Below are 18,963 nucleotides of genomic sequence, written 5' to 3'. Positions count from 1 at the left end.
TTCATTGTTCTATGCCACTTTATATAAGGGACTTGGGCATACTCAGATTTTGGTATTTGCTGGGGGTCCTGGAACCAATTCCCTGTGGATACCAATGAAAGCCTGTTGTTAACTTTTTGGAGAGTCAGAGTCATATGCAGATTCTCATCATTGATGTTTCTATCTCTCTCTTCCTCTCCCTTCCTCTCTGAAATCAATAAAAATATATATGAAAAAAGAGTCATATGAGGATTTTCAATTGTGTCTCTAGCCCCTGTGTTGTTCAAGGGTCAACTGTGTGTGTATGTGTAAAATCTCCTATTGGATTATTGGCTCTATTTCTTTGAAGAACCTTAATTTATACATGGGGGTGAAGAGATGGGAACTTCTTCATAAATTAATTGGGAATTTAAATTAGGATGATTGAGTGTAAAGAATGAGAGAGAAATATAGATGACCCTTGGGTAACTGGACAGTTGACATAGAAAATCAAGGAAGGGAAAACATTTTGGAGAAGATAACATAGTTCATCCTGGGAATGTTGAGTTAGAAGTGCAGTGGGACATCCAGGAGACATGTGTCAGAAGAGAGTGTGAATGGAGTTTGAGATTTGGCATGTTATTCAGCTTATATTTGGTCAGAACGATGGGAGTAATTGAGATTTCCCTAAGTGTGAACAGTAAGAAGAGTAGATAGGCAAGAACTCTGGTAGCATAGACATTAAAAGGGCGACTAAGGAAAGGAGCTCAAGAAGGAGACAGATAAGCAATGAGAATGGTGTGAAGGGATCCAACAGAATGAGATATTAGGAAAGACCTTCTGAGCTTTCCACTTTTCCAGCTCGTCTACTTTTTTCATGTTTGTTCCAAGACTTTATATCCCAAAGCCTTCTCTTCATATTAGGACTTCTTCACTTCCTTCCTCATTTTTTCCCCTCCTTCCCTTCCTTTCATAGACAATACCGCCCACAAGAAGTGGTGCTATCTATGTCACATGACACCTCCTTTTCTCCTGCCCCTTCTGCATTTTGTTAGGCTTTAGGAAGATAGACACATGAAGTAGTACTGGGCTGGCCCACAGAGATCTACGTTTCAGTCTGTCTTTCCACTTCTCCATGTATGACCTTGGAACAGTCCTGTTGTGGCTTCTTTCTGGATTATAGTTTCTTAACATGCAAGGTGAGTTTTATAATTTCTTGCTCTCCCTGCCTTAAAGAATCATATAGATCAGATGAGATCATGCACGTTAAAGTGCTTTGAAAAACACCAAGCTCTGTAGCAGTAATTAGAGTGAAACTCATTGGCTTATCAGGCCCTCTACATTATTGCATTTAATTCTCACAATATCCCTTTGAGTTAGATGCTAGTAATAGGGCATTTGAGGAAATTGGAGCTTAGAGAAATTAATTTGCTTAAAGCTACACAGCTGGGAAGTGGTGAGGACAATAATTAAACTCAGGTCTGCCTGACTCCGAGGTTCTTAGAGCCCACATACCAAAGCCTCATTCTCCTAATGCATGTGGTGGTATCATTCCTGGGCCAAGTCCGCTCTGCTGAATATGATCAGTTTTCTTGCCAGTGATAACATTTTTATGGTTGGGAGATCAGCTCTAGTGTGGATTATAAATTTGTTTTTCTGTACAACAGAAGGGCTCTAGAGGAGGTGGTGGCAGGAGGGAGGATGTGTATAGAGATCCACTTCTTGAAAATAAAAAAAATTGAAATTGCATTATGGAATTATTTTATTTTATGAATAAATTCTATGAAGGTACTGGTAATCCTTCTCTGATGGGGGTAACTTTTACTTGTCAGTTCAGGGGTTTGTTTCTAGGATGCGACTCTTCCAGTAGCATAGCTATTTATTTTACTTGACCTTTTGGCTTCAGCTCAAATCTCTCCCCCATGAAGTCTTTTCTTGCCACCCTGATCCCAAAGTTCTTTCTCTTCTCTGAACTCTGTGATTACTCATTAGAGGCAGCTATATGGCCACACTCAAAATAATGTGATAAAGTTATATGGCTGACTCACCCAAACCGTATAATAAGTCCATTGGTGTTGGACTCATTACATATTGTCATACATCATCTTAAATGAATTACATCTTTCTCCAGCTCCACTTTGACTTTAAAAGGGTTTGACTTTAAATTTCTTTATGCCTCTTGAAACTTTTTGCATTTTTTTTCTCCCATGAGTAAGCTAGCTGGCTTCTGCCCTCCAGGAGTTTGTCATTTTGAGGTGCATTTAGGCACATGAATATATAATCTATACTAATAAAATGGTAATATGCTAATTAGACCAGACATCCTTCCAGAGAAAGCCACTGTGGCAGGGGCTGAGACAGAGGCAGTTAGGGCCGATCAGGCTGGCAGTGGGGAGCAGTTAGGAGGTGATCAGGCCAGCAGGGGGGAGCAGTTAGGGGGTGATCAGGCTGGCAGGGAAGTTATGGGGTGATTAGGATGGCAGGGGAGGGCAGTTAGGGGCAACCAGGCAGGTAGGTAGGTGAGCAGTTAGGAGCCAGCAGTCCTGGATTGTGAGAAGGATGTCCGACTGTCAGTTTAGGCCCGATCCCTGCGGAATCAGGGCTAAACTGGCAGTTGGCTATCCCTCAAGGGTCTTGGATTGGAGAAGGTGCAGGCTGGGCTGAGCCTACTTCCCTCCCACCCCTCATGCATGAATTTTGTGCATTGGGTTTCTAGTTAAGATATATCAGAGGATGGAGGGATTCACTGGAAAGATGACATTTGAACTGGATTCAAAGCAAAGGTAGAAGTTTGGGGCAAGATGGGCAAGTCAATTCAAGTAGAGGCATTAGTTCCCATAGACACATGGGGATATAAAAATGCATAATACATTTGGGGAAATGAGGTGAGAGCAGGGTGGAGAGAGCTAGGAGGGGGTGATGGCAGATATGTCCAGAAGAATTCATAAAAATAATGGCCACATTGGAGCCAGGTTCTTAAGTGTCCTGAGAACCTTGCCAAGGAGATAAAATGTGGTTTTAGGCCATGAGGAACTGTCGAACCATTTTCAACAAAGGAATGGAAGGGTGAGTTTAAGTTTTTAGAAATGGATGCCTTTCATAGCACAAACCTCTCAGTGTATCTGTCTGTCTGACTTGCAACATGTCCAGTGCTAGATCTTTCTCTCTGGGATGGTTTTAAACACACAATTGTTTCATTCACTCTGGGAAGTTTCTGGTTGAGGGTTATGACCCACTTTATGTTTTTTGCATCATTTTTCTTTTAAGAATGACATCCAGGGATTAAGTTTCTTCCTGATACAGCTTTCCTCTCTGGACGATCAGCCTGTGCCCTAATTTGGAGTCTTGAATGCAGAGTGAGGATAAGGCTTTGATTTTTTATTTTTTTTTAATTTTTTTTTTATGGGTTGTTGTGCTGGAGAACAGCGTTGTGAGTATTCGGAATGCTTGGGCAGGATCATTTATTGGGTGAGGAGTTAGGGAGCTCTGTTCCCTCCCTTTTATTCACTGCCTACAGCAGACAGCCCACATAGAATCCCTTCGCAATTAATAACAAAATACTTGGATGACCCTCTTGGAACTGGTCATCCCTGCTTTCTCAAGCTGCTCCTAGACCCTGGTGTCTCCCGACATGCCTTGCAGTATCTGCCTCATTTTTCACACAAGTTCCCACAGTGTCCAGAAGCCACCAGAGACCTCATTGCCTCCACAGAGGGAGCGGCGAGAGTGCTGTGTCTCCTTGCCCCAAGGCCTGGGTGGCTGCTGCCTGGCCTGGAGTCTTGGATATGCTGTCCTTCCTCCACCCTCTGCTGAGACCTGCAGCTGTGTGAGCTTTGGGTAGCGCCTCCTTCCAAGAAGTGCTGTTGTTTTATGAAGTAATACATGATTAAAAAAAAAAAAAAAAGTTGAGTTGTTCCTTTGGTTGCTTTCAAGCCTGGGGGATTGCTTGCTCAAAGGATTTTTATTGGATTGCAGAAGGCTTATTGCCAAATCACACACCCCAAATCATGGTTGATGTCTTTTTTTTTTCTTTTCTTTTCTTTTTTTTTTTTTCCTTTTCTTTTCTTAAAAAGACTCATTTTTGTTAGTTGCCTGGTAACTGGAGATTAGACTTAACCCATTTGGCACAGAGCTCAACTAGCTTGAATTGGACTTAGCTATTGTGTGATAGGATACACTAACATTGGCGTGTGTTGAGACCTGCTCTATGTTCTCTCAGAAAAGGTAAGTGCATTGCCCAGGATTGAAAGTGAAATCTCTGAAATTAAAAAAAAGAATTATATATGTAAAAAATTAGGTTTGGGGGGGCTTTTTTTTTCCTTCTTCTTTTTCTCCTTAAAGAATGACAGTAACTTCTTTCATGACCCTTCTCAAAGGCCAAAACCCACCTCCTGATGGATCTGGGGCCTTGGGGTGGTGGTGGCTGTGGCATAATGGGAGGATGTCACTTTAGAGCTGGCAGTGCTGTGTGTGACATCGGGCTAAGCCCTTGTCATCCAAACCACAGTTTCTGCATCCTCCCTATTCGACTATTATGTATGGCCTGCACACCCCAGAATCTTTCTGAGAATCAGATGAGTCAAGGCACATGGGAGCACTGTTGTATGCTGTGGAGAATTTAAGGGCAGTCACTGTGTCTTGATGTAGACCTCGTGATTACAAGGACAGAATTAATTCAGTAAGGTCGAGGCCCTCTGCTGGGACTGAACTGACTGGGGAAGGGAAGAGATGGAGAGATTTTCCCAATGGAACTAGATTAATAATTCATCCATGTGGGCTCCTATGCCCTTGGCCAGAGTGGCATTTGATGAGCAAGCACTTGTGAATCAGGTGGCCCAATGTGAGAACAGCGTGGGGTCTTCACAGGTGGTCTGGCAGCCTCTCGGAGTGAGGGGAATCAAGCTTCTGGAGACATTGCCTCTCATCTAACAAACTCACCCTTCCCTCTGCTGGCTCAGCTCCAGGCTGCTCTTGTAGTGAAAGCAGGGACCATTGTCGTCTTGCCCTCTAGACCTCTAGACCACATGCATTTTTAAGGACATCTCAGACTCCTAATAAGATGTTGTTTCTGGTTTCTCCTGTAGATAGGATGAACTGGGTCCTTGGCTTTGATCAATGAAGCAGACGTGATCTCAGGAATAAATGATGCTCCCGGCTGCCTTGTGCCTCCTACCCTCAGTGTGTGTCTTTTTGGCAAGAGGACTGAAGTTCCCTGAAATGTTCTGCTTGGGAGCTGTTGCCCACAGTGGCTGTCTGCGTGGCCACAGGCTGAAAGCTCTCATTGTGCGTGGTCTTTCATGACCCCACAGCTCTAACAGAAGCAGTTGTTTTCTGAGTTTTGGAAGTTTGCTCAGCTCTGGCTTGAAGCCCTGGTTGTTGCTGCAGTGGCTTTAGTGGTTCATTTCTGGTGACTGGTCTTGGATTTCTGGAGCCTGTCAGAGGAGGCAGCCTCTTCTCTTTCTGAGAACCAACCATGGAAGCCACAAAGCACATGGAAAGAGATTCCTTGGAATACCCAGGAGGAATACTAGTTTCACTAGCTTGACTCACATACGAGTTTAATTGGCTACCATTTTTTTTATTATGACCTGTTAGTATATAAAGATACCACTAGTTCATAGTTGTTTCAGGCGTAATCAACTTCAAGTGTTTTTGTTTTGCTTAGCATTAACATATGTGAATATTCAAAGATAAATTTCCTCCTTTCTAGATAGAAGTTCTATCTAGATGCTTCGGAACTTAAAGAAATAAACAACAACAAGTATAGAAAGTGGACTGTTCTCATCAGAATCCTTTTGCTGTTCCTGTTGTTTTAAAGGAAGCCTGTGTCGGGGTAATATTCAGTTTTCTGCTGTGCATAGATGCCTGTGTTTGTGTTGTGGTGGTGGGGAAGGAGGAAACAGGAAGAACTCATAGAATTGGAGGGCCGATGTCCATAAAGGCCAGCTGTATGTCTGTGAAATGGATGTGATAACACTCAGGACTTCTGTATTGTTCTGAGGAGACACCACATCTGGAAGCCCTTTATAAATTCTGAAGCCCTTCCCACCTGAGAGACCAGGAGGTGAAACTGAGCAGTTTGGTTGCTGGACAGTTATTTATTGAGTGCCTCCAATGTGTCACCCTCTGGCAGACACTGGCCTGTGTCTCTTCTGAACTTGTGAGTTGTTGCCCTCAGAGTCCCCAAGTCCCCATGTGCTTATGATACAGTCTTTGTTCTTGTAGTCTCATGGGGAGGTGATCATTGGAACCAAGACATGGACAGTGCCTGGGTGGTAGGAAACCTTATTTGCTGTTGCTTCTAGTCTGTTTCCCACTTCTCTTTATGAAGTTCTACTTCTCCAGGTACAGGAGATGACCACCTCACTGTTTCCAAGTTTCCCTCACCTCCAGTTTCGTTCATAGGCAGAAGTTAAATGACTCCATTGGATACTGATTCTCCCTTCTTTGGAGAAGAGAGCTGATTAGCTCAGGTCACATGTCCATCCTGGTCCAGAGGAAGGAAATGGAGTCACAAAGTTTGTACCTCACAACTAAGGGTCCAGTCCTGTTTAGGGGGAAGAGAAAGACAGTCATGGGACATCGTGGTGAATAAACTGACAAGGTCCTTGACCTTATGGAGCTTAAAGTCTAGCAGGAAAGAATGACATTCACACATAATCATGTGGTGGTATTGAGAGCCAGGCCTGGCCTAGTAGGAGATCCTGGAAGGTCTCTCCAGAGAAGGTTGGTCAGGATTAACCCCAGGGGGCTGGGTGATGTGGGTCCTGGGCGGGCATGGGGTGGTGAGTGAGGAATGAATATTCCAGGTGGGGTCCCCAGAGGAAAGAAAATCCCCAGTGGCAAGAAAAACTCTGACCCCATTGGCAGCATGGGAAAAACAAATGTTTTAAAACCTTATAATAATAACTTGATTACATGCCATTCTCCTTGGCTTAGATGGGAGGTTCTTTGAGGGCAGGAATTATTGGGAACTAGTTGGTCTGGGGAGAATTTTACACAGGCAGGCCATGTTCTGTCTCAAGCATTAATTTCTTAGTGTGGTTTTCTTCCCAGCATTCAGCTGTTCAGCTTTGAAATCTTGTATGTCTTGAAGCATATCCTTTGGCCCTTCACTGGGAAGATGGATTGCACACCTTCACAGAGTGTGTTTCTGACCCCTCCAGGTTGGCAAAGAAGGATAAAAGGGAAATTGTGGTCATTTTTGGAAGGATCAATAATTGCCAATTTTTCTTTCCTATATATAATAGGTACTGCTTTTACATCACCTCCTCTCTCAGCTACTGAACAGATGTTTTATTGGGCATTGTTGGCTATGCTTTTGTTTAGAAAATTTTGAGACATTATTGAAAGAGGAGAGGGGTAGAGAAAAGAGCCCATAATTGATTCTAATATATATTTTATTTGGCAGAACTTGAGAGAGACTTGCTGGGATAAGGCGGGACATTTCTTTGATCTCCCAGACTTCTTATCGTGGAAGGCAACAGGTGTCACAGCACGGTATGTTAATTACAAGTTAGGTTTTATTTGCGCTCATCCATTCTCGGGTGTCTGTATGTATATTGTTTTCTTAACTCGCTTTGACTAGACGCACTGTTTATACATCTGCATGCGATTTTGCATACTTGAAACATCTTGAACCCATCTTCTACCTTCACTGCAAATGCCCAAGCACCACTGTTCCTAGGAGGCCAGAATGTGGTATCCAAGGTGAAGACCATTCACTGAAATTGGACACATTTGAAAGAGACATGAACAGTCCATTATGAAATGTGAGTGTTTTTTCCAAAGGTACTTTTTACATAGTGAGTAAAAGGAAAATATATTTTTTGGCCCCTAAGAATAAGATAAGAGACATATTTAAAAAAAAAATTTCAATTACAGTTGACACACAATATTATATTAGTTTCATATGTACAACATATTGGTTAGACATTTATAAACCTACTAGAGGCCTAGTACACATTGGGTCCCTCAGCCTGGCCTGCGCCCTCTTACAATCCGGGACCCCCTGAGACCTGGTGCAGGGACCCCATTGGTGCACAAATCCATGCATCGGGCCTCTAGTATTCATATAAGATCCTTGGTTAATCTCTTCCCACCCTTCTCCCTCCCCACTTCCCTCTGAGATTCATCAGTCTGTTCCATGTTTCCATGCCTGTGTGTTGAGCATCTTCCCCCAGTGGTCAGTGTGTGTCATAGCTAACGGTCGAACAGTTGCTTAGGCTTTTATGTATTTAGATGAAGTCATCATCCCAATAAGTCTAATACCCATCTGACACATTGCATAGTTAATCTGTTATTGACTATATTCCCTATGCTGTACTTTACATCTTTGTGACTGTTTTTATAACTGTCAATTTGTACTTCTTAACCCCTTCATTTTTTTCTCCCATAAGAGATATGTTTTTAAAGAAGCTGAATGGGTGTCTAGTGAACCTATTTTTCTTTTTATATTAATGAATTATTGCAGAGTGTAGAGGTATATATATGTTGAAGTCAAGAATAACTTTTTAAAAAGTATGAATGTTATAAATAAGTATGTGCTACATGGCAGAGACAATTAAAAAATACTCATTGAGCCCTAACTGGTTTGGCACAGTGGATAAAGCATCAGCCTGTGGACTCAAGGGTCCCAGATTTGATTCCTATCAAGGGCATGTACCTTGGTTGCGGGCACATACCCAGTAGGGCATGTGCAGGAGGCAGCTGATGGATGTTTCTCTCTCATCAATGTTTCTAACTCTATCCCTCTCCCTTCCTCTCTGTAAAAAATCAATAAAATATATTTTTTTAAAAGATAGAAAAATACTCTTTGAGTGTGAAATTGTTGTTGTTATTATTAAGAGTGGATGTATGCATGGATCTCCATATGTACATATGTATATACGTGGGCAGGTTTGATAGGAAATCTTAAAGTGTACACATCTGTTGTCATTCTGACCTCAGTTTTTAGGGGATATACAAGGGGGAGCAGCAGGATGGGGAGGGGTCTTCTCATCTTGAAAATGATGTAAAATCTGTATTGAGAAAATCTGTGAGGAATAATTCTCAGAGGACAGAGAAACCTGTATAAATACATATCTTTGCAGAGGCAGTTATTGTTTCTTAAAGTTAGCTCATTCAGAAAGGGCTAACTCTTCCCGTTTTCCTTTTTATTCAAACTTTAGGGTCGCTGGGAACAGGAGCCCCATTTTCGAGGTGCTCTTTGTATTTGTCTCATTTTTTACAATTCAGACCTTTTCTTGTAGGGAGTTGATAAGAACGTGGTGGTTCAGCAGCAGGGACTTCCAGAAAGGAGATAGAAGAGGACACACTTCACAGGCACATCATTTTTCATTGGATTATCCTCCCCTATCACCAATGCTGTGGTTGTTCCTCTAAGTCTCAGGGAAGTGGGGATCCACATGCATGTACAAATGGCTTCAGTAAACCCCAGGCACTCACCCCTTGGGAGGAGAATACTCTTGGGGAATGGTCTGAACTTTACCCCAGAAGGTACAATTAGTCACCCTGACACCATTATCACCAATGGGGAGGCTGGTGTGTGGGTGAAGATGTCATCTTGGGAATTCCTTTTTTGGTGTGAAATTAATTGTCTGAGGTTAGTTCTGGAAGTACCTTTCCTTTCTGTAGTTTTATTTTATTGTATTATTTTATTTTATTTTATTTTATTTTATTATTATTTGACCTTGTGCTGTAGTTAAAGAGTTGTTTTCATTATTTTAATTAAATGGATCTATTTAGTCAAAGCAGTACTTACAGTGTGGGTATTGGCAATGCTCCTGGCCTGAAAAACTTGAGGACTCAGAAACACAATTATAGATGGAGTAGGACCTTGCTTTCCTTCTCTTTTAGTGTTGACTTGCTCCCCAGTTCTCTCTGATGGTGCTGAGTAGTCTAAAGAGTAGGCTTTTTGAAGCTAGCTCTGGCTCAGGTAGATTTAAATGTGGTGGTTTCCAGTTTATTTTGTGTATGTGTGTGTTTTAAATATTGAGAGAGAGAAGGAGAGAGGTAGAGAGGGATGGAGGGAGGGAGAGAGGTTAATTTATTGAGAGAGAGAGAGAGAAAGAGAGAGAGAGAGAGAGATGTTAATTTATTGTTCCACTTATTTATACATTCATTGGTTGTCTCTTGTATGTGTTCTGATCGAGGATCAAACCTGCAACCTTGGCATATCAAGACAATGCACTAACTAACAGGGCCCAAGGCTTCCAGTTTTGAGCCTACATATAGAATCAGAATCTCTATAAGGTACCTGGGAATTTTATGTTTAACAAGGGCCTCAGGTGGTTATATGATCTGGTGATGTTGGACAACATTGCCTAACAGAATATACATGCAAGTAATAAGTTATATGAATTTGTAGAAAGTAAAATGGAGAGCTCCTGCTTAGCTATCAGAACATGCTGGGAGCTTCCAGTTCTGCTCATGACAGTCTCAAACCCCAAGCAAGCAGAAAGCTAATGCACAGAAATGATTTATTGGCTGTCCAGTCATTCCTGCCTTTTTTTCTAATTGGCTTTGACACTTGTGACTCATTCTGTTTTTATTAGTACACATTTGCAGTCCTCCTCTCCGTGCCCCTTGCCCTATACTTACGCACTTGCTGGTACCTTCAGAGGCCTCCCTTCAAGATATTCTGGAGCAGAGCCCGGGGACCTTGGATGCCAGCACCGAGTTCCTCTTGCAAAGGTGGCTGCCCTGTTCCTGGCACGCCTATCTCTTATTTCTGTCTTTCTCTCTGGCTGTTTCCTTTGTCTCCAGTTCTTTCTCCCTTCTCTATTTCAGCCTGCACCAAACAGGGTGAAACCGGTAACCCCTCTGAACTTTCTCGGTTGTACAACTGGATAATGACAGCACCCACTCCATGGGTTTAGTTACGGATTGAGCGAGGTAACAGGAAAACTTCCAATCCAGTGCTGAGAGATTTTTTGAAGGAGTTGGCGATTTTATTTTGTTCCCTTTTTCTATCGATTTTGGCAGGGAGTCTTTGCATTAAGTTTCTGGCGTAGTGGAAAGAGGGAAACCTTTGTAGTCAGACTGACCTGGGTTAGTGTCTCTCTTTCTGTGTACTGTTTGTAGGAACCCGGAGCAAATTATTTATTTTCCTCTCTCCCTGTTTCCTGAGCCTCAGTCCTCATGGGACATCCATTCAGGGTTATAAAGGGTCTTAGAAGAGACTATGGATGAAAGGTGCAGTACATACCATACTATTTAAAGAATGTGTGGTTCTTTTAATGAATATGCCCTTTGTCCTCTCTTCCAGAATAAGGAAGATGAGGGAGGGTCTGAAATTGAATGGAAAACACACACACACACACACACACACACACACACACACACAAAACTTTGGGCAGTAAAGTATGAACTTGGCATCCATTAGGCCAAGAAGAAGTTCAGATTTGGTGTTTATTTGGCTCTTACTGTGATTGTTTTGGGAGGCTTTGGGGTAATGTGTGCCAAAAAGGCTAGATGGTGTTTTTTATTGTTCTAGTGGAGTTAAGGATAAAAAGTGATTGGATTTCACCTGTCTTAGAGCTTTCAGACTTGTTTTGGGCAGTGACAGGAGGTAAGAATTCCCCACCTCTTCTTATCTGTTTTGCTCCCCTCCCCTTCTTCTGTTTCCCCACTCCCCGTTAGTTATTGTTTTCATCCTTCAAAATATGGCAGCTACTCTTGTTTATCTGAGTCATGAGAAAGTCACCACCTGGCTTATGATTAATTTGTAATTCAACTCCATTATTTTTATTATATTAATGAAAATAATCATTGCTATTTTTTGTTAATACTACTAATAATGGTAATTATCATTTATTGCATGCATTTTATCTGTAATAGGCATATTATCAAATGTGCATCCCATTAGCCCTGAAACCATTAATTAAAGCAAGTCGTGGTGTTACCATTTTGCAGTTTGAGAAATGAAGCTGAATGTTTTTAAAAATATATATATTTTATTGTTGTTTTTTACAGAGAGGAAGAGAGAGGAATTGAGAGTTAGAAACATCGATGAGAGAGAATCATTGATCAGCTGCCTCTTGCACACCCCCTACTGGGGATGTGCCCGCAACCCAGGTACATGCCCTTGACCGGAATCAAGCCCGGGACCTTTCAGTCCGCAGACTGACGCTCTACCACTGAGCCAAACTGGTTTTGGCTGAAGCTGAATGTTTTAATAATTAGCCATATTCTAGCTGTTGAGTGGGGAAACTGTCCAGAATTTTGATAACATGAGAAATGGGAAGTCATAAATTTGAATAATGAAATTTTGTATAATCAGACAAAAACATATTCATAACTCTTCTAAGGAGATTTGAAATGACTGGTAATAAAATGAGATAAAAACAGTGATAAAAATTTTTTTAAAAAGCACAATGGAGTCTGGCCAGTGTGACTCAGTGGTTGAGCATCAACCCATGAAGCAGGGCACATGCCTAGGTTATGGGCTGGCTTGATCCCCAGTGAGGAGCATGCAGGAGGCAGCTGATCAATGATTTTCTCTCATCATTTGTTTCTATCTCTCCCTCTCACTTCCTCAATAAAAATACAATAAAATACATTAAAACACACACACACACACACACACACACACATGAAACAACACAAAGAAGTGAAAAACTGAAAGAATGACTAAGGTGAAACTAAGAGCATCATAGAAACTATCCCGGTTCTTCATAATTACCAATAGGTTTGTTTCCAGGCTTTCTAGCAGCCAAAGCAATGACTAGAATATAATCAAGATGAACTGAGTGCCCAGATAAGAACCTGACTGCTGTTTAGAAGAAGTGATCTACTTCTAACACTGGGGCCTGGATAAATTTCTTGTAGATTATAAGGGTTGGTGACATTCTATAAATCATTTAAAAGCATGTCCTATTAAATTCAGTTATAATTTCAAACAGACTTCTTTTTTTTAAAACAGTTTTAGAATTACAGAAAAAGTATGAAGACAGTACAAGAGAGTTTCTATATACCAGTACCCAATCTCCCCTACTATTCACACTTAAGTTAGCATGATACATTTGTCAAAATTGATGAATAAATATTGTTATAAATATTATTATCATTAAGTAAATTCCATACTTTGTTCACATTTCTTTAGTTTTTTTCCTAATGCCTTTATCTGTTCCAGGATTCTGTACAGGGTACCATGTACATTTAGTCATGTCTCCTTACACTCTTCTTGATTGTGGCAATTTCTCAACTTTATTTGTTTCTGGTGTCCGTGACAGTTTTGAGGAGTACTTGTCATGCATGTAGTAGCATGTACCTCTGTGGAAATTGGTCTAATGATTTTCTCATGGTGAGACTTAGTATGTTTTTTGGGGGGAGGAAGACCATTTTCTGATGAAGATCATTCTCATTATCACAACAAGGGTCTATACTATTAGTATGACATGCTGATGTTGACCTTGTTCACTGCTCAGGTCTCCGCTGTAAAGTTACTCCTCTTCCCCTTCTATATCCTATTATTTGTATATAGAAGTTATTATGCACAGCCCGCATTTAATGAGTAGGGGATTCTGCTTCACTTCCTTGGGGTCAGAGTATCCATACATTATTTTGAATTATTCTGTGTGGGAGATTTGTCTGTTCTCAACTCATTTATTTTTATTGCTTTGGATTTAAAGACCAGGGTCCTTACAGACAAGGGATACTTTGGCAAATTTTCTTTAGAAGTTACATGTTAGAATTTCTGAGGTGTTTCTATGGCATATGAGAAAACGGCTGAATTTTTGGAATCTCAGTTTTAATTTTTTTCTCATATGCCTTTATATGATGTATTTATCTTCCCTTTCCTTTTTTCTCCATCTCAATATATAATTCTGTGCAAGTTCTTAGTAAATATTCTATCTGCTATGTTAAAGATATTAATTGATTGTTTTAGAAAGGTAATCCCTTTTAAAATAGTAATTATTTTTCTGACTTGTGTGGTTCTCTATATTTTCGGTTTATAAGGGATACTATTTTTAAAAAATATATATTTTATTGATTTTCCACAGAGAGGAAGGGAGAGGGATAGAGAGCTAGAAACATTGATGAGAGAGAAACATCGAGCAGCTGCCTCCTGCACACCCCCTTCCGGGGATGTGCCTGCAATCAAGGTACATGCCCTTGACCAGAATTCAACCTGGTTTCAGCTAATATAAGGGATACTATTGTTTTATTTTTTTTTTCACGGTCATCTGCTAAACCACATGTGTCAAACACAAGGCCCGCGGGCCAAATCCAGCCCGCCAGGCCTTGCAATGTGGCCCGCACCGTGCTGTCATCACTGCACTCCGCTGTTAGTTTATGACATTGTCAGTTTATGACTGTTCAGTAAACCATTTGGCCCGCGATTTAGGCTGGATTTTAGATTTTGGCCCCTTCTCTGATTGAGTTCGACACCCCTATGCTAAACTATCCACTAAATGGTCAGATTATTGTTCCAAGCCTGTCATCATTTTCCAAATCTAATCTCCAGGATTTCAGAAACTAGTATCATTAGTTAGACTTGTATTTTATTGTGTTTTGTTTTTAGAATTTTTAAATTGTAAATTTATACAACTTATTTTTTACTTAATATATTATTGTGTTTTTATATCAATAAATATTACCTGAAAATATATTTTGATACCTGTATAATATTCAATCCTATGTCAGTATGTGTGCCAATTTTGCCATATTTTTAGGCTAAAGTTTGTATCTTATTTTAAGTTCAATTTTTATTACTAAATGTAATTTTTCTTATATTCATCAACCACTTATTATGTCAATTACTAATTTGTCAATTAGTAATTAGTAAGGTATGCCACTTACCTTTTTATGTCAATTACTAATATTTATATTGGGTTTAAGCGTTTCCTTAAATATTGGTGAGATCTCATTATTTTTTTATTATTGTTTTAGTATTTCCCCCAGGTGCTTTGAAAAAAATTAAAATCTACAGAAAAGTTGAGAGAATAGTATATTGAGCACCATATCCTTCACCTACATTCATCAATTATTAACATTTTGTTACATTTGTGCTCTCAAATATGCAAGCATGTATTTATTTTTCTGAATCATTTGCAAATGAATTGTGGACATCACATACTTCCCTCTTAAATTCTGCAACATGATCAATCACCAAAGAATATGACATTCTGCTCTATAAGCACAATGCCATTATCACACATAGGACATTTAATATTAATACTCATTATTTAAGCTCCCAACAGGTATTCTTAAGTGTTTAAGTAACACTCACATTTCCTTGCCATTGGGGTCCTTACTCATAGAGACTACATACAAAGCATATTAGCTGAATGAAGAATAAGCATTGTCTTAGAAAATATTCTTTAACTTCTAATGTATAGAATTTCTCATATACTGGATGAATAATACAGCTCAGAAGGGAGGCTAACCCAGTATGTTCTGGCTTATGTGTACATTTAGGGTGTTCCTCCAAAATATACACACACTTTGAATAAATATGAAGTCATTAAAATACATTTCATTTTCAAAATTGAGCTCTTATCTGTATTCATTTTGGGGGGACACTCTCTATATAGGGCATGGAAGTCCAGGTATGTCAGCTAGATCTCAAGTCTGGTAGCTGAATCAGCCACGGGAAAGCAGACCCTGCTCGGGTGTGCCTACTTGAAGCCAAGGCACGTTGGTTGCACCTGGGCATAGAAAATGAGGAGTAGGCTTGACGTTGTTCTGGGCATTCATTGTCTTTAACAGAGTGATCCTTAAAATGTGGCTTAATATATTCCAGAGTCTCAGCAATCAGATGAATTTCCCTTATCTCCTTGGACAGTGATCGGCAAACTCATTCATCAACAGAGCCAAATATCAACAGTACAATGATTGAAATTTCTTTTAAGAGCCAAATTTTTTAAACTTAAACTTCTTCTATCGCCACTTCAAAATAGACTCGCCCAAGCCATGGTATTTTGTGGAAGAGCCCCACTCAAGGGGCCAAAGAGCCGCATGTGGCTCGCGAGCTGCAGTTTGTGGACAACAGTCCTTGGAGTAAACCCAGTAAGGGGAAGGGGAACAAATCATGCTTCCTGAGTGGTGAGAGCAGGTGGGTGCAGTCTGATCCTCCACGAGCTGAGATTTTAGTAGGGATGGGAGATGGGTGGAGATACTTTCACTGTAACATCTGCCTCTGGTGACAAGTCTTTCTCAGTTGCATACCTGGGATCAGACTTGATTTAAAAAAACAACAACAGTTTTATTGAGATACTAAAGGCCTGATTCATGCAATTTGTACACTCAGGTGGGGGTCCCTCAGCACAGCCTGTGCTGTCTTGCAGTTCGGGAGCTCCATAGAGGAAGGCCTCACCCATTCACCATAGCCCACAGGTTAGGTAGCCTGGGCCTCCCTCTGCAGGTGATCCATTTCGGAACCATGTGATCCATTGTCCCAAAGTGGTAGGTCCTGCCCACCTGGCCAGGGCACCAAATCTGTTGCCCAGCAGAGGGAAGCCCAGACTACCCAGCCAGCTGTGCTGCAGTGGGTGGGTGGGGCCTTCCTTTGTGGGACAATCAATCACGGACCCCCCCCTCCTGCACACCCCTATTGATCATCACCTCCCCCCTTGCTTGTGGCCTGGGCCTCCCTCTACGGGGCGTGGGGCAATGGCTGGGCCCCTGACAAATCACATTGCACCTGCCTTGGCTTGCCTGCACTAGTGCATGTGATAGCATGGACTTTGGACAATCATTCTGCTGTTTGGCCATTTGGTCTATTTGCATATTATGCTTTTATTATTAGAGATATTTCACATATTCTGTAATGCACCCATTTAAAGTATTCAGTTTAATGATTTTGATATGTATTGTATTATTAATTTTTATAAATTGTAGTAAAATATATATATAGCATAAAATTCACCATTTTAACTATTGTTTATTGTACAATTCAGGGACGTTAATTACATTCATTGTGTTGAACAACTATTACCACTCTCTCTCCAAAACTTTTCACCCTAAACAGAAACTCTGTAACCATTATGTAATACTCCCATTCCTCCCTTCTTCTAGCTGTTAATCTCTAGTGTACTTCCACTACCGAATTGTACAGTCTAGTCTAGATAACACATATAAATAGAGTGATATTTGTCCTTTTGTGTCTGATTCATTGGACTTAGCATAATATTTTCAAGATTCATCTGTGTTGTATGTGTCACTTGAATACATACATCCTTTTATGGATGAGTAATATTCCATTTTATTCAGATACTACATTTTGTTTTTATTCTTCTGTTGATGGACCCCCAGTGGGTACTTGGGTTATTTCTTCCTTTTGACTGTTGTGAATAATGGTATAGTGAACACTGATCTATAAGTATCTCTTTTAATCACCTCTGCTTGCAGTCCTTTTAGATCTCTGTCTAGGAGTGGAATTTCTGGATCATATGGCAGATTTACATTTAGCTTTCTGAGGAATCACCAGCTTTTCCACAGTGGTTGCCAAATTTTACATTTTCACCAGCAGTGTGCAAAGGCTCCATTTTCTCCACATCCTTACCAACACGTCTTTTCCCTCTTAAAAAAATTACAGTGATCCTTGTAGTTGTAAAGTACATTGTCATTGTGGTGTAAGAATTGATATTTTCATGTTAGGAGTCTATTGAATGAAACTAAAATTGATCAGATTTAGAAAATTGTAGAGGTAACACTTTTTGGCTGGATCTTGGTTGAAACTTGATAAGGATTCTCCAGATAGTAGGAATCAGTGAGAATCAATCAGTGGGTATCAGAGTGTGTGTTTGTGTGTGTTTGGGGGAGAGGGATCCATTATTCCCAATTTGATTATGTTAAAGTCTTTTGATTTGCATTGTTTTATGATTGTACTGAGGGCTGATTTCTCAGAACAATGGAATAAAAACAGTTCTAGGTTCTAGGAAGAATGATATAGTTATAAAAAAATAAACATCTGCTTATTTTTAAAATATATTTAATAGTGCTGAGAAATGGCTTATAAATATTAGATTTTCTTTACCCTTGTTTTTGGGAAAAAAGAGTACTTACAGTCTCTATAGAAGAAATATGGTCCTTGTCTCTTCATTGATGAATAATAGAAATAATAGAAAATGCAAAATAGTAGAAGCTTAAACACATAAGAGTTCATTCTCTTCTGTAAATAAATCTAGTTGTATAGTATCTTGGGTAACTTTGATAGTCTATGACATCATCAAGGGCATTAGCTTTTTTGACATTTTTATTTCACCATCGAAAGCCCTGACTTCTGTTCTCAAGGTCACCTCATACTCCAGGATGTTTGCTGGAACCATTATCAAGTCCACATTTCATGTTGCTGGAAGAAGGAATGCGGAGAACTGCAAAAAAAAGGATGTACCCTACATCTGAGTCAGCCTTCTTTTAAAAACCTTAGAGGATCTGCATAATACTCCTGCTTGTATATCATTGGCCAACACTTGGGTTTATGTTCCTCCCTCACTGAAATGGAATCTGGGTAAAATAAGCTTTTAGCTGGATACGTTGCAACCTGAACACAATGGGTTTTTCTTACTGCTAAAGAAGAAAGGGAAAATTAATATTGGGCAGGTAAAAATACAAGTTTTCAGTAAATTACATTGACCAATATCCCAGAAACCTCAAGGAGGAAGGGGAGCTGGTGGAGGATAGAGTAGATAGTTTTAAGCAACTGTACCTCACAAATTCCATCATTCACTCAATTGTTTGCTTATTCCTTGCGTATATATTAATGGAGCATCTAAGAGATATCCTTTACTTAGCCTAGCAATAGTTAGCTACACATTTATTTAACTATTGAAATCCATATAAGGGCTATTGCCAAACAGTTTTTAGCTCAAAGTATTGCTCTCCCACTTATCAGCTGGGTGAATTTGGGTTAAGCCATTCTATTACTCTCAATCCCAGTTTCTCTTGTTGTTGAAGGAGGAGGGCCAACAATACGTGGGTTTGCTTTATGGAGAAAGTAAAGCAACATGGCTAAACCCTCTCACTGGCTTCTGCTGCATAGTAGTGCACAAGACATTC

General features: G+C 40.3%; 1 protein-coding gene across 12 annotated transcripts in view; it reads left to right on the top strand.

Moving 5' to 3' along the window:
• The window catches only part of FGGY (FGGY carbohydrate kinase domain containing), a 395,380-nt gene that overhangs the window by 62,933 nt on the left and 313,484 nt on the right, over positions 1-18,963 (top strand). For 11 of the 12 annotated variants that reach the window (XM_084872970.1, XM_084872965.1, XM_084872968.1 and 8 more), the window contains one exon: positions 7,370-7,458. In XM_084872970.1, the coding sequence (XP_084729096.1) occupies positions 7,370-7,458 (89 nt within the window). Of the gene's footprint in view, positions 1-1,018; positions 1,158-7,369; positions 7,459-18,963 lie in introns of those variants that run through there. The other variant, XM_084872967.1, reaches the window with a different exon arrangement.

This window comes from Pipistrellus hanaki (genome assembly GCF_964339955.1).
Source record: "Pipistrellus hanaki genome assembly, chromosome: 2".
NCBI lineage: Eukaryota > Metazoa > Chordata > Mammalia > Chiroptera > Vespertilionidae > Pipistrellus > Pipistrellus hanaki.
This window is presented reverse-complemented; position numbering and strand designations above follow the sequence as displayed.